The 16,904-nt window shown below is 38.5% G+C and overlaps 1 protein-coding gene across 1 annotated transcript; it reads right to left on the bottom strand.

Moving 5' to 3' along the window:
- Positions 1 to 1,500: 1,500 nt before the first annotated feature.
- Positions 1,501 to 11,157, bottom strand: LOC137179466 (neuronal acetylcholine receptor subunit beta-2-like). The gene is made up of 7 exons (XM_067584136.1): positions 11,020 to 11,157; positions 8,043 to 8,087; positions 7,817 to 7,926; positions 6,693 to 7,219; positions 5,410 to 5,900; positions 4,265 to 4,410; positions 1,501 to 2,823 (listed from the first exon to the last, which is right to left on the bottom strand). The coding sequence occupies exons 2-7, from the start codon at positions 8,067 to 8,069 to the stop codon at positions 2,808 to 2,810; spliced, it is 1,317 nt and encodes a 438-aa protein (XP_067440237.1). The 5' UTR covers positions 8,070 to 8,087; positions 11,020 to 11,157; the 3' UTR covers positions 1,501 to 2,807.
- Positions 11,158 to 16,904: the final 5,747 nt, after the last annotated feature.

The following is a 16,904-nucleotide window of genomic DNA, read 5'->3' as shown; positions in this document are numbered from 1 at the left end:
GACAAACGCATATAGTTTGAATGCATCTCTAAAGCAGAGCAACACTTGCACATGCACATGCATTCAAAAGACCTCACACACACACAGCTGCTTGAATACTGTCTTCTGATGCTGTTTGATCAACACATGAAGGAAACAAGTTTGGGAAAAGTTCAAAATGTATTTGAGGTCAACCAGATAAAACGCATCACAAATGACACATTACTGTCATTGCACTAATTTTTGAAAAGTATAAAAATAGTTTTTTCTCATCCCAGTCACCCTGTCTGTCCCCCTCTATGTGCTGAACACCTCCTTTTATCCCACACTGTCAGGACTGAGCGTCAGTGTTTGCAGGATGTCAGTTATTCCATCCACAAAAGCAATAAAATGCTCTCATCCATTAATATCTTCTCCCCTTCTCTCTCTCACACTGTGAGAGTAGTTCAATTATATTAACCCTCAAGTGCAGCACTCCTGCTGTCAGTGTTCGGCTCAAGTGTAAGTCAAAGTTTGAACACAGCTTTCTGTATGCGTTTTTATCCTTTCTTTACTCACTTGCTTGAAGTGGGCAAAACTAAATTGGAAAAAAGATGATGTCACATGCTTCTGTGCACCAATCAGGGTTTAGCAGCATTCAAATCAAAATCTAATAATAGGTGATCGGCTTGTTTTCTTATTTTGCCATGTCAGTGTCAGGTAAATCTGATCAAACCACATTTTAAATAAAATGATAGTTGCTTATTTAGTCATGAATATTTAATGTTATAGAGCAATATCTAAGATTTTTTTTCAGTTGCTTAGTTCTAAACTTTCAATTTTCATTTCCATTTTTTTTTTCAGTAGTAATACAAATATTGTCAGGCCTCAATTAAGTGATGCATTTTCTATCATACAGTAGCTTGTATATGTTGTTCATTGCTTTATGAAGTGGTTTACCAACATTATAGTTGAGCTACTAATAGGTTACAGCCTTAACTCAACTTAAACTCTGGAATAAAGGAATATACCTTTTTATAGCTGTTTTGACTTATTGAAGGAAAACCACAGGCGTTACTAATAACATTAACGATGGCTCTGTTCCAGTCAAGCGTTCTAGTAAGCCATGACAGTGTGACAGCGAGCCAGCATGCACAATAGACCCCCTTTCACAGCAGACATTTTGACTTGTCAAAGCAGGAGCAGCACAGGTGACATTAATTACATTAATGATGGCTGCATTCCAGTTGCAGGGCTCTGGGATTGTGCATGCTCACTCACCGACATGGCTTACTGGGACTCTTAATGAAATGGAGCCATTGTTAATGTTATTATTTGCAACTGTGCTTTTCCTGCTTTGACAAGTCAAAATGTCTGCTGTGAAAAGGGTCTATACCAGGACTCTGAAACTGAAGAAGCTAAATGGAATTTAGATGTCATAAATTTGATGATTTACACCTGTGAAATTTTATAAATGTGTGTGTGAAAAAGGCATATGCCAGACAGAACTGGTGAACAAATGATTGAGGGAACAGCACTGGCCAAACACAAAAAAATGATTATTTTTTTATTCAACATATTAGAGTAGAATACAGTTAGTGTCATATTTATTGTTAATATGTAACCTGGTGTTGCTACATTTTATTTCTGTCCTAATTCATCTTCTGTCAGCGTATTCAACAACAAATATCTATGCACAGTAAAAATGTGTATGTGTGTACGTTTGTGTGTGTCTGTGTGTGTATGTATGTGTGCATATAGGACTTCTAAGGAATCCGTCTGTCACAGTTGCATTAAATTTCATCCATCTTTGCAAGCTTCTTTTTGTCCTGTTTCTTATTTTTCATTGTAGTAAAGGTTATCTTGAAGAACTCTTAGGTTTTTCTGACAGGCCTCGTGATGTAATATGGCACAGAAAGGAGAGAAAATATAAGAGAATAACAACCAAACAAGTAAGAGAAAGGCAGTAAGAGAAAGCAAGAGAAAAATATATAAGAAGGCATTAACAATTACAACACTGCTTTGGAGGTGGATGGTGAAGATGAGGCACAAAGCTCTTAAGCAGAACAAGAAAAAGACAGACAGAGAGAGAGTGTGTGTGCATTAATATTTTTATGAAGAGAAAAAGTGGATGGGACAAAGTGCCCTCGCTTTGTTACAATAAAGATTGTTTGAGAAAGGTAGAGAAAGGAGAAATGAGGGTCCATTGTAATGTGCCAACATGAAAAACTGGTATAATGTCCCGTAAAGTCTGATTTTTCACATCAACAACGCTGTAGAGAGGAACAGACTTCATAATAGAGGCTGCAAAGAAGCTTTTTGTTAGTCTATGTGGAGCTCCAACAGTTCTATCAGTACCAGAGCCACTTCAGAATCAGACAAATACAACAAATTACCAGTATTTTTCACCAGTTTTTGTGTATTGTGGTTGTTCTTTACACTGCCAAAGTTAATCACTGGGGAAAATAGTCTGCAACTGTAGTGTGCATTGTGTCAAAAATAGTGCATGGTCACCATCTTTGCTCCATTATAACGTCCACTTGAAAGAGGTTGCACAAACTAGTAGTTTTAAAAAGATTGTCAGAAGGATTGTCATGCCTATGATGATGGAGGAGCTTGAATAGAGGCTGGCAAAAATAGAAGCCATGCAATAAGAAAGTGTTCCAGCACGATTCTTTCTTCGTTTGAGGTCAACTGTGTAGCTGGCTGCATCGATTAGGCCGGGTATGTATCAGATCCAACCAACAGAGACTGATCAGACCCAGACCTGGTGTAGCTTCTCACTTATACAGTATAGTTTCCTAAAAGAGACATTTTCTTGACTGTTTCCTTCTTGTGGCACAAAAATCCTAGAAATCTCCATACCTGTGGAAAAAAACACAATATAGTGAATAAGATTATTAATGAAGACATGCAGAGTATACTGTGATATTTTCACATAAATACATCTGCTTTGCTATTGTAACTTTGTTACTGATAATACCCAGTTCATGAGAGCTCTTACACTTTGTTGAACTAAACACCTGGTAGCTAGTTTGTTCAAATTGAAGAAAAAGTAGTTGGCACGAGCAGTGATCACTACAGGGTTGGGTATATTTAATTTTATCAATTGTGATTCTGCTAATTGATACCAGTCGTTATCAGTGTCTACAGTTTCTTTGCATAATATTTGTGCACATGTTCAAAGCAAAAACCACATCATACTTAGGCTGCCATTTTCAGTCATGTATCATAAATTAGATACTTTGTGATTCTACCATACTCTATCATAGAGTATCCACTAATCTCAGTCAGCAGTCAGCCAACATTTTCTCTTCTTCTCTGCTTGGAGCTTTAATGAACTCTGATGCAGATTAGCTCCTTTTATAATAAATATATCACTTCTTTCGTCATGCTTCACTATTAAAGCTTACATTGACAGCCAATGTAAGGCTGAAAATGTATGAAACAGCTATAGCTTCATGTAGCCTTAGGCATAGATGTCATTGACTGCTAACTCTGTGGTGTATAAGAATAGTTCTTCATGATATGGACATTCTGTGCTTTTTTTGTCGGAAGATCATTTTTAAATATTGCAAGAAGATATGGTAAAAGAAGCAGCCAACATGTAGAGTAGGCTGAGTAGATGGAGGTGTAGGCAACAGGCACTTGCTGCAGTTTGGGCTCATATCAAACCATTAACAAATCACCTACATCTATGTGTTTATGGAAAACCACACATATAATCAACATTTTAACATCATAAATGGATCACATAACTACTGGTATGTAAAAGGGGTCACTTGCAGTGATGAACCCACAGAGAATTATCCTCTGACACTGCAATGCCCTACAGCTCTATGGAGCGTTTTAGCATCTTTCAGCTCATTGTTTTGGTTTTATTATCTGCAACTTTAGCGTTTTGGTTCACTCTCACCATTTTCATCAGCTTTGTTGTAGGTTTGTTGTAAGCTTTGTAATAGGTCAAATCGTTGGATAAGCAGAGTTTGAAATCACAGTTCTCAATGAATCCCTGTATTACAAGTTTGAAACTGTTCTCATAACAGTAACAAAGACCATTAGCTGTCCAGTCCAAACCTGGGATACAGCAGAAACAGAACACAAACTTTCAGTTTTAATCAAAAGCAAATACAAATGCTGAGCCTCTCTGAATACAACAATATATGGGGTCAATTGATTTATCAGGTAAAAGGAAACAGGGTGTTTCTTTTATATTTTAGATATTAATATTACCTTCTTTGCCAAACTAAGAGGTGTATGTATGCATGTATTTTAATATGTGTTTCAGAGTGTGTTCATGACTCACTCAGTGTCATCAGCAGTGGGCGTGTTATAGCTTTGGAACAGCGGCTGCATGAAGAGCCCAAGTGTTCCCACGACACACACCAGGATGAAGATCCACAGGAACAGACGGTCTATCACCATGGCTACGTACTTCCAGTCTTCTATTATCTGAAACCAAACCAAGAAGTTGCACTATTACAGGGTGCTAAGACACATCAATGATATACAATAAAGTGTGTGGCCAGGTCTCTAAACCTAAGTGTGTAAAAAGTAGTGTTTCATTAACTGCTGCTGTGGCTATAATGGTTCTAGGACATCAAACGCATGATGTTATATTTTTATCTGCATTGCAGTCGGTGATACAGAGAGGAGAAGCAGCCTGATGTAAAATATGCCATGAGCAATTACAGCTGCACAACTTGTTTGTAATATTTATTAAGTGTGGGAGGTTTGTGGAAGTTTGGAAGCCCAAGGCCACAAATATGGTGTTGGGGTTAGTGCTGTCTTCATCAGTTTGTGTTTGTATGAGTGTTTGAGCAAGGTTTTTGTTTTTAACTATACAAGCAGCATGCCTCTAGGAATGGCAATGTTGTTCTGTTGATTGGTTTGGGGAAATTTTTTACACATGTTCATGGCCCCCTCAGGATGTCTTGTAATAACTTTTGTGATCCACTGACTTTTCCATGCATGTTTAATACTTTATGACCAAATACCTGCAAAATTCCCATCAGACTCAGAGGTACTTTGTGTTTAATGTTAATTAGCAATGTTAGCATGCTGTGATGGCAAACAGTAACATTATACCTGCTTAACATCAGCATGTTGGCACTGTCATTGTGAGCATATTAGCATGCTGACATTAGCATTTGCTGTAGAGTCTTAGTGTTATTTAAGGATATCTGATATTTTCAGCAAAAGGGAGATGATTAGCAGGTTAGAATAACATCACAAAAGGACAAAAGCAAATTTCTCATCTTGATAACATCCTCCTTCCTCATATAAATCTCCTCCTCCTTCACTGTTGTCATCATCCATCTCTATAATCTGCCTTCATGGGCCTTGTCTTTCTTCATTCCATTCAATATTATATTTTTTCTTCCCTTCCTTTGATACTATCTCTTCCTGCTCATCATCACATCTTTTTTAACCAAATCATTATCTCCTCACCCCTTCATCGTCGTCTTCAGTCTTCATGTGTTCAGAGATGTATTTCACTCCATCCACTGCCTCCTCCAGATCTGCATCCCATTGAGTGCCCAAAGGCCTCCGGAAGTCTGAAAACCCACCACCCCCATCTGGGATGTCTCCCACTTTCCAACAAAACCTGTGGGCCAAGTCTTCATTCACGTAGAAGGAGTCAGTGTCTGTTCGGATCCCACCGAGTTTTATGTTGGAACAGTGCTTCCTCTCTCTGCCACTCTGGGAATTGTTCTTTCTGGTGGTATTCCGGTTGGCGTACTTCCGGCGGAGCTTATCACGGACATTGGAAGAGCCTGGACGCCTCATGAGGAGGAATGTGGGAAGACGGACTAAGAAGAGGCGATTGACCCAGTCGGGCATATGGTGGGTGGATGGGGAGCGATGGTGCACGTTTAGGACACACACAGTGCTCACAGTGGAGAAAGTGACCAGCACCATAGTGAACATCAAGTATTTACCTAAGAGAGAAGGAGGAAAGTTGCAACATGAAAAAATAAATATTGCCAATGGGCTTCTTTTTTTTTTTTTTTTGCAATCTATTACAAATAATTCTCAAATGTAATATCTATGAGTCTGATATGGCTGTATACGTATGACGTGCATTTTCTATGTTTTCTTGCAACTGATAATTAACTTAACACCAAGGACGTAAAAATGTTTTTACATACAAACATGGAGGCAGTTTGAAAAAAAAAACCTTTGGAATTCACAAGCTTCCTTTTGAGCAAAACTGGACTCTGGTTCTGTATATACAAAAAAGACATCAAAAACTTCTTTGTGTGTTATTTGTTCATTTAAAATTTCATCAGGACTTAGCTGAAAAGAAAGATCTTTTCTCTCACATTGTATTTTTATTCCTCTACAGTATGGGTGAATTTCTGTAATTTCCTCCTCTTCTAACCTTCTTTGTCACTTCCACTTTCCTACGCTGTCAAAGTCCCTACTTTCACAATTCTGACATCAACATATCTGAACAATGATCTTTCTTTCCACCCATGTTCCTCGAGCTAATCATTCCCTGGAAGCTGGTCTTTAAATATCATTGTGATTGAAGATGAAGTCTAATCAATTAAGTTTTTGTTTGTTGCTAATCTCAATAATGATTTATATACACTTTCAATAGCTCTCTCTTTATCAAATTGGGTTTGTGTTTTTTCACTGGTTTAATTCCTAGTAGTCATTTGTAGCTAATTTCAAAGGCTTCGCATTCCCAGTTTTATCAAGTCTACACAAACTATAATAAAACTGACCTATGAGTGGTACTGCTAGAGAGGTGGGTGGCACTATCTTTGAAATAAGCAGCAGGAACACAGTGAGCGCCAGCAGCACTGAGATGCACAGCGTCATCTTCTCCCCGCAGTCTGATGGCAGGTAGAACACCAGGATAGCCAGCGACGTGATCAGCACACAAGGGATGATCAGATTAATGGTATAAAACAGCGGCTTCCTCTGTATCACAAAATCATAGGTGATGTCGAGGTAAGTGATGTCGTTGGGGTCCTCATTTTTACGTGCTGGGAGCGAGACGATGTCCCACTCTCCACTAGGCGTGAAGTCATCACGGCTGGCAAAGTCACTCGTGAGGATCAGGTCCACTTCTGTGTGGTCGTAAGTCCAGGAGCGGAACTTGAGAGTGCAGTTCTGCTGGTCAAAGGGGAAGTTCTGCACCTCGATGGCACAGGCTGACTTGTAGATGGCTGGGGGGAGCCAAAAGATGTCCCCTGTGTTGGAGACCACAGCGTTGCAATAGAAGGAAACTTCGTAGACGCCGTCAGCACTGTGACAGGTTGTTGGGAGAAATATAAGATTAGAAAGTGTATGGATCCAGAGGTAGAAGAAGGCATACAAACTAAATTCAAACACATATCCACCATGCCACTCTCCCTTCGATTGCAATCAACAGTTAAATAAGATATTTCTGAAGTCAGTTAACCAAGGACGCAGCAAGAAACAATTTTTTCCCTTCATTGCAATGATGATAATCAGACAGTCCCAAACTCTCCCTCATCATTGTCTGAAGTGACAATAAAGCCAGATCATTTAAGACTGATGAAGCATTCAGTAACCCCTTCACCTCAGCAAAACAGGTTTGTAAAAATTAAAAGAGGATACAGAAAATTTTAATAACAAAATCCCCATAGAGAGACATACTAATTTTGGCAGCAGGTTTTATGCTCATAATGCTGTGATGGCAATGTTGGAAAACCTCTTAATGGAATTATACACTGTAAATCAGGTTTAATCCATTAATATAGGGACCACCACAAACACACACACATTTACATTTTATGTGGGTTGGCTTTTTTCCTTTACACTTACTATAATATAGCACAACAGAATCATGTTTTTGTATAGCACACATGCATGTACTTACTTGTTGTAGAGCACTATATCAGGAAGCCAGATATGTTTGGAGGGTATTCGTAGTTTCTTGATGCCTTCATACTTATCTGGGTCCCACCTCAGCCTGTAGTCATTCCACTCCTGCAGAGAAAGGGTTCATAAAGTTCATTACTGACAAACACAGCCACATAGTACTTTAACAAACTGTATACTGAACACTGTATGGGTTCTGAGCAGTGGTGAAGATTGTGCTCTACCTGAAACAGCCACAAGTTGGTCGTCATGATCTGTTCTCTCTCATTCTGCAAGAAAACAGCAGTCAACTCGTCACACATCGAGTATCATCTCCACAATATTTTACTTTTTTATGATGGCAGTGGTGTTAATAAGATACAGAAACGGTCAAACTCAAATGTCAAAGCACATTTATAAGGAGTGGGATAATACAGAACCATTTGGAAGGAAAAATCTATCAATCTAATCTAATACCCTCTAAGATCTTCATAAATGTCACCAAGATAGAACTTAATACAGAGTTGAATTGCTTTGTAATGTGCAGGAAGTTTTGTGTCCAACCTGAGTAGACACGGTATGTGTGGTCAAAAGTTATAAAGTATATAATACATCATAAGCTTTATTTCAGATGTCATATATATCAGACTTGCTGGGATCTGGTTGTGACAGGAGGATAAAGTATTTTGATATGAATATATTGTAAGTGGTCTTGTGTTAAGAGGAGAGTGAGGAAAATTTCAATTAAGCCCCGTCTGCAGCAGCATCCTTCTGTAATGCATTACTACTGCAATGTGACACCTTTCTCAGTGACAGGTAGTGTAAGGAATTACAATTATAAATTCAGCAATGACATTACATCTTTAATCCAAGTAACTCTAATTCACTTTGGCATTTAGGTTATCTGCTTTGTTTGCAGTCTTACAAGGAATTGGATGGGATTGTTGCTATAAATTTCATCTCAACGCATCGAGTGGAAAAACAGGCTGCCTTGCTAACGGTAGCCACTGGTAAATCTACCTTCAGTAATCAGCTGGATTTTTTTCACAGTTAGAGGAAGTGTGAATCTTACTGTCATCAGGGCTATGCTAGCTGTTTATGGTCAGTAAATTTTGAACCAAAGCCTGACAGTTAAACCACAATGTCTCCATTTCTATATGCATTAAATACAGAAGACGTGACGTGTGGATGTGGCAGAACTGGAATTATGAAAGGCACTTTTGACCATCTATTCATGGTCAATACTTAGTGACTTTAATGTAATGGGTGTTTTCAAATTCGACTGATACTTCATCTTGCTTGTGGGCACATCAGCATGCCACAGCACAGCCTTTGTAAATAATAGCTGTGGTGAATTAGAGTGTGTTTACAGCACACAATGGAAACCAAGCTTCATTCAGTATAAAAATAACATAATCCAGAGATGGATTACTATTTTTAAGCAAATGTCCAAAAACTATCTATCCATCCATTTTCTAAATTGTTTATCCTGTGCAGGGTTGAGGGAGGCTGCAGCCTATCCCAGCATGCCTTGGGTGAGAGCTGGTCTGCACCCTGGACAGGTCACCTGTCTATCACAGAGCTAACTCAAAGAGACGGACAAATAAATTCTGAGTCACTTACACCTACAGGCACATTTGCCAGTTTACCACACCTGTGTGTCTTTGGACTGTGGCTGGATAACTGTCACATCTTTTTTATTATCATTATCTGGATTTTATGGAGTCTTATGTGTGTGCAAATAAAATAAAATAAAATAAAATAAAATAAAATAAAATAAAAAGCTATGATGCATTATTCTAATGATGTGATATTTATTTATAGCTATTACGATATTTATGTTGCTGTATTATTTTAATAACTCATAATGGTGGTAGACTACAGAAGAATGCACAGATAAAAGGCCCTGTACACCCACAAAGGTGTTCTCAATTACTCTGGCCTATAGTCCCTATAGACTGATAGTCAGTTTGCAACAGGGCTTTTACATGGAAGACATTTTGACATGTAGGAAAAGCACAGGTGTAAATAATAGAATTAATGATGGCTGAATTTCATTTAGCTGCTTCAGTTTCAGGGTCCTGGTATTGTGCATGCTGGCTCACTGTCACATGTCTTTTCTAACTTAGACACTTGAACAGAACGGAGCCATTTTATTAGCACCACCGGTGCTTTTCCTATTAGTCAAAATGTCTGCTGTGAAAAAGTCCACTGAGTGGAGCTATACTTTGTTTTACATGATGTCACCAGAATAAAAACAGAAATGCGAAGTGAGAAGGGCTTTTCCAGAGGTCTCATTCATTTTTCTCAAAGACAATGTTAGGTGACTCAACATTTGGGCATTTCTACGGTTCGGATGAACATAAACTCTTACAGTTGAATCATCAGTGCGAAAGATGAACAACTGTGTTAGAAAATATAATGATAATAACAATCATTATCATTATTATTATTATTATTATTATTATAGAGATGGTTACCAAAACCCAATGTGCATTTTGTCCAGAAACATCCAATGACAGAGCTTAAAATTGCAGCTAAGGATGGCTGGAAGCTAAAGATTACCCTGTTTAAAAAACTGATGATACAATTTGTAGCTTCAATCAGTTCAATTTTGGATGAATTCAGCAACTATGGTGCTGTGTTTTGCAACAGCAAAGCGTTTTCTCCATAGCATGCTCATGGGTATTGTAGTAGTAGAGCCCTCTGACCTCTGATATGCCAAACTGATGGAAAAAAACGTGAACAAAGAAAACCTAAAACTGGTGGCCATAACATTAACCACTCTGACTGTAACATTATCCGGGAGTGTTTCATGCTTTTATGTTAACAGATATCATCATCCTATCTATGACCGGTACTGTATATGAGATATGAGTGAAACTGTCTCTCCATACTGTAGACTTAACAATGACCATGATTTCAAATTTCAAAGTATAAAATCTGGTCTACTGGACAATGAATTTGTCATAAATCAGAGCCGTGATGAAGAGTGTGAAATAGGCAGCCTACATGTAAATAATGGCCCAGTATCCTAAAAGACTTTTGAAAAGTAGACTGCACAAGAATTGCTAGGATCGCTGGGGGTTTTGCAGAGGTGTAATGTATGCATTGTGAACCTGGAGAGATATTAAAACTGGATAGGCGTGTGTGTGTGTGTGTGTGTGTGTGTGTGTGTGTGTGTGTGTGTGTGTGTGTGTGTGTGTGTGTGTGTGTACTCACTACACTGATGAGCTGAGACAGAGACACCTGTATGGAGATGGTGACCTGCTGGCTCTTATTGACAGCTGGTCTGATCAGTTTGTTGTAGCGCTCCGGACCCAACAGGTAGTTCACCAGCCGCTCCTCTGCATTCTCTGCCCTGCTGCCTGTATGCAAGTCAGAGAGTTGGAAATATTACATTTTGAAAGTGTACATTTTGAAACCTCTATAAACCATAGGAGGCATACAGATACAATCTCATTTACTGCTCTGTTTGAAAAGAGCACAGGCAGTCAGCCATAAATAAATGTCATAAACGAATAAATGCCATATGTTTGTCTTTTAGCAAACCACAAACTCTGGGGTAGTGTGTCTCCTTTTCGCTGCAACATTGAATACAAAAATGTCACCACAGTTTGTGTATGTGTTTATGTGTGTGTGTGTGTGTGTGTGTGTGTGTGTGTGTGTGTGTGTGTGTGTGTGTGTGTGTGTGTGTGTGTGTTGCAGCTCAATGTGTGATTTTCTGTCTATCACGGTATGTTTTCAGCACAGTGTCGTCATGAATGATGAACAATAAACAAGTTGGCTGTAATGAAGTAAATTTACCAAAGAGCACTGAGGCTGAATCACATGTCCTCTTTAAAATGTCTTTGTGTGTGTGTGTGTGTGTGTGTGTGTGTGTGTGTGTGTGTGTGTGTGTGTGTGTGTGTGTGTGTGTGTGTATGTGTGTGTGTGTGTGTATGTGTGTGGGTGTGTTAGTGTGGGTGGGTGTGTATGGGGGTGGTTGTATGGGTGTGTGTCCTTTAGTCTCACACTTTACTGCAGGGTTTTAGACCAAAAGAACTAACAAAAATCCAGTCATGCATCCTTCCCCATGAGAGGACCCCTGAAGCTTTGTGTTTCGTCAGCCCTAAATTATTGGTTATGTAAAAGTGATCGTATGAATAAGTCAGAAGCAAAATGCTTTTGACCCACTCTCTTGGCTTCCGCAGCCATTATGTCTACATTGTCAAACAAACTGACAACAGAGCAGGGAGCGTTTAATATCTAGACTGCTTCACCCCCTCTGTGCCACATGAATTGTCTGTTTTTGTAAGATTACATACAGGGAAGGCTGAATGAGCATGGATGTTTTCTCAGCAGCACCCTGCTGTTTCAAGTTTTCATGTCACAATGAATGTCAATATTTCCAGCTGTTTGACAATGAGGAAAGGCAATGGGACTGTGTTTTAGTTTATTTTAACTTCAGAGAATTATTTGCCATGAAGTGGAAACTTGAGGAATCTGCTTGTGTAATGGAAATATGTTAGTTGAACTGAAGGTTAACCTGATAGCTAGAAGCCTTTATCACATTTAGATTTTATCTGAAGTGGCCTCAGTGCCGCAGTATTTAGTGTGATAACTTCAGATGACAGCCTCCAAATTACAGGGTAAATAAGTATTATTATTATTGTTATTATTGTTATTATTATTATTGTTATTGTTATTGTTATTGTTATTGTTATTGTTATTGTTATTGTTATTGTTATTATTTTCCTTAGTACCTTTTTAGTAGCACAGTAATATTGTTGCTCGGTAATGAGGCAGGAAAATGGGGGAAACAGGGTAACAGTGTTGCCATTGCAATGAAATGACTTGTGGTATACATTTTAAAGTATTTTAAAGTAGTAAGTTTCATGGTTACATATATTGTATTTTCACTCACAAACAAACTTTATTGAGTTTTTTTGGGAAAACATACAGAATAAGGAAAAGTGTAGCAAGCTAGTCATCAGTTCACTTATACATAACATTGCCATCTCATTTTGAAAAGTATCAATAATTGTAGCTGAGGAAAGAGCCATTCCTATTGAGTGACAGTACACTACAGAACAAAGGACTGAAAATTGAAAGCTTCCTTATTATAGTTTATGTCTGGGATATGTGGGTTGTAAAATAAAGATGTCCCTTGTCCACCTTCTTTTTACATTATAAGAACAGTGTAGTTTACCGTTAGTACACTGTATGTAAAAACTATTAACACTGTGATTTTCAGGCTGTATTCTTGATATCAACTTAGATTAAGATTATTGAATGGATGTAGTGTGTTTTTTTTTTATCTCTATGTTTTACATCAGTTTCAGTTAAACGCTGAGGATTGCTGCCAAACATCATTGCAGAGTACAGCGCCCGGTCAAATCTTCAGGCCTCCAGGGAAACACTCACAACAACACGGTAAAAGACATAGAGAAGTGCTACGTGCCTTCTTGGTGGATTACATCACTTAAATAATTTAGACCTCGATTTCAGGGTATCTTTGCCTTGATGGATGTTGTAGAAAAAGGCTTGACTATATTTTCTGTCATACCTGATCTGTGTTAAAGAGTCCAGTTGTTTTTGTAGAGCAGATATGAACAATGATGTCTCTCTTTGTCCTGTTAGTTGATGTTTTTTTTATTCAAAGATAAGTCTTCATCTGATCATTTTAATAGCCTACAAGCTGAAGCGATGTCATGGGTAAAGAATGAAAACTCCACAGAACAAAAGGTGAGGTTAATAAAAGGTAGCTCTTCTTTTAGACAGAGGTGGGACATGCTATCCAAGTGCTTTCTTGGCAGTAGGTATAAAATAGCCCACAGTAAATTATTGAAAGAGTCCATCTCCTTTTACTTAGATGTATTTTAAGAGTATGGATACCATACACGTAGTCCATAAGAACCTGTCTGTCTCTAAGGCCAAAGCTGTTGTATGGAGTGTCATTGTGGCTGCCTTTGACTCCACCAAAACATACCATGTTTTCTTTAGTTATAATGGACTCACATGCATCATCACACCTTACACTAACAACGTGAATCAGCTGTCACAGATTACAAACATTGATTAGATGCTTCATGTAAGATGATTGCCACAATGTTTGAACAAAACACACTGAAAGCTGATTTTGTTGTTATGCTATTCACAGAGAAAAATATGACGAAAAACTATAAGCACAAACTACAACTTAGCTACACTCAGGGCACTACTGACAAAGGACACAGAGGTCATGGCCTCAATATTCTGTCAGTAAATTTTCTGGTGATCTGAGGGGGGGTTTAAATTATACAAATACACACAGATTACCCATGATGGGTTGGGTTATTTAAGACGTATTCTCGTATAAGTTTGGACAATATGTTTCTGGCAAAAAAGGAAAAAGTACATAAAATGTAATTTCAATAAAAGAAAGGGATTTGTTGCGAGAATTCTATTCCTGGTATGTGGAGAAGTTTTTGAAATAGCATTCAAACCAACATATAAGAAAGGAAGATAGAAATTGTTCAAAAAAAAAAAAACAACTCAAATACTTAAATGTAAATTTCAAAAATTGGTGACTAGTCAAACATCTCTGACAAATTTTAGTTTCACTGGGACTTATTTCCACACTAAGATCCTGGCTACACTGAGAGACAATGAAAAGACAACATGTCTCTTTAGTAAAGTTAAAGTAAGGTACAGAGATATGATGTTAGCATTTAGTTGGATAAGTTCTTCAGAGTTATTGTATGTTATTATTGGTCAAAACTGGATATTTCATTCATGCATCTTTAGGTTAGTTATGAGAACAAATTCTCCTGTAGTTCACTGAGACTAAATAACTCAACTGTGTGTGTGTGTGTGTGTGTGTGTGTGTGTGTGTGTGTGTGTGTGTGTGTGTGTGTGTGTGTGTGTGTGTGTGTGCGTGTATGTGCTGGATATACTGACTTCAGCAGGCCACTACTAACTCCCTGAGGTGAATTTTCTCTTTGTGCATATGTGTGTCTGTATGCGCACGTGTTTGTGTGCGCACGTGTGTGTGTGTCTATGTGTGTGTGAGAGAGAGAGAGAGAGAGAGAGAGAGAGAGAGAGAGAGAGAGAGAGAGAGAGAGAGAGAGAGAGAGAGATCACCATTATTTTTCAAAAGATATTTACATGATGAAGGAAAATGTTTCAGCACCATGGACAGCGTCTTGATCTAAAACAGGCTGGCTAAAACTCTCAGAAAATGCTATTAAGCCTTGAGAGAACACTTCAGTTTAGGGCTGCAACTAACGATTATTTTAAGTATCTATTAATCCGTTGATTATTTTCTCAATTAACAGATTAGTTGTTTAGTCTATAAAGTTGCTGAAAACGGGGGGAAATGATGATGACTGTTTCTTAGAGCCCAAGGTGACGTCCTCAAATGTCTTGACCAAAAGTCTATAACCCAAAGATATTTACTTTACTGTCATAGAGGACTAAATAAAATATTCACATTTGAGAAGCTGGAATTAGGTAATATAGACATTTTTTCTTGACTCAAAGCATTTAATCAATTATCAAAATTATTAGTGATTATTTTTCTGTCGATCAATCGACTATTATTGACTAATCCTTGCAATAGTTTTTGCATCACTCCACCTAAATACACATATTTAAAGAATATAAACCAACTCACGTGTGAGAGAGAGAATGAAGAGCATTAGAACAGTGTTGGGACTCATCTCCTTCCTTTCTGCCCTCCCGGACAAACTTCTCAGACTTTCTCGGAGTGTCCTCCGGAAAAGAAGTTCCTTGTGTGTGAAGAGTGGAAATATACAGCAAAACACAATATATTCCGTCGTGGAAAAAGCCTTCTTTCTTACAACTCCCTCCTCTTTTCTGCGCGGGTTGCCATACACCTGCTCCGGTTATACGTTTGTTGCCGGAATACTGAGTAGCGGCAAAAATATACGATGAAACTTTGTCTAACATAAGAAATAGGTTATTTGTAGGCAATGTTTATTGGCGACAGACAACATTTTTCTCCTTTATTCTGTAGCTTACTACAGGGACTGAACTGTCCATTGTGCGCCGCCGCCTCATCCACAAACCAGCCGCGGTGACATTTAAACCGCTCTCGATCCAAAACCAACAGTCCAGATGAGCGCAATGTTGTTGTAGTCTTCTTATTCTATCAATGAAACCAGCAGCGCTCACCTGAATTCACTTCGATCTTGCTTTCTTCTGATGAAGCGCGGACAACTTCGTGCGTTAGGCAATTGGCGCAGTTTCCAAAAAGTGTAGGGCGCAGTGCGCACAGCCAGGACGCTTGTTGTTTCCTCAGGGTAACTACTTGCAGTTTAGAGTCCATAAAGAGGCCACGGACAATTTTCCATGAAACTCTGTGTTGCCCGCAGGAGAAGAGAGAGGAGGGGGGTCGGGGAAGGGAGGTGTGTCATTGTGTATGTCTGTGTGCGTGTGGTCCCCTGAGCTTCGGACAGGAGTGGAGACGATTCACGTCACGACTTGGACTGATGTTCAGCTGTTAGTCTGCTCTATAGGTGGCCTCTGTTCTGCCAGTGATTTCTTGCAGTCAGTGAGCCCAAACTTTAAAAATTCAGAGAAGAAAACGCAGAAGAAACCAAAGTATATGACTGTAACCATAGACTCTAGGAGTCAGAGCACAGATAAACAATGACAATACCCACATAACAGTACAACAATAACATTTGTAAAAAGATGGATTTTGTATAGGATTGGATAAGATAAACTGCTATGGAGCTAAGTGTGAGCAAAAAGTGCATAAGTGCAAGTTAACAATTACCTTTTGTGCAAGTTAAGCATGTGTATTACACCAGGGACAAAGGGAAATTGAAATCTATTGCACTTTGCCCTGGAAACCCTTCACCTCTGACCTGAAGAGAGAAAATCAAATGCCTCAAAGAGAGGATCGTCTTTGCTTCCGTCTTCATTAAGACCTGGTGATAAAAGAAGAAGCTATTTTTACTTGCATATTTACATACATAAGAGGCTTTTTTTAAGCATCCTTCTTTTCTGCTGATTACTTAGACACAAGCAAGATTTTTCAAAGTGATTATGGGTTAGTTTGAAGTTATCATCACTGGAATATGATTTTGAAACAGCAGATTGCCAGCTGTGAGCAGGGG

Source organism: Thunnus thynnus, chromosome 3 (genome assembly GCF_963924715.1).
Source record: "Thunnus thynnus chromosome 3, fThuThy2.1, whole genome shotgun sequence".
NCBI lineage: Eukaryota > Metazoa > Chordata > Actinopteri > Scombriformes > Scombridae > Thunnus > Thunnus thynnus.
This window is presented reverse-complemented; position numbering and strand designations above follow the sequence as displayed.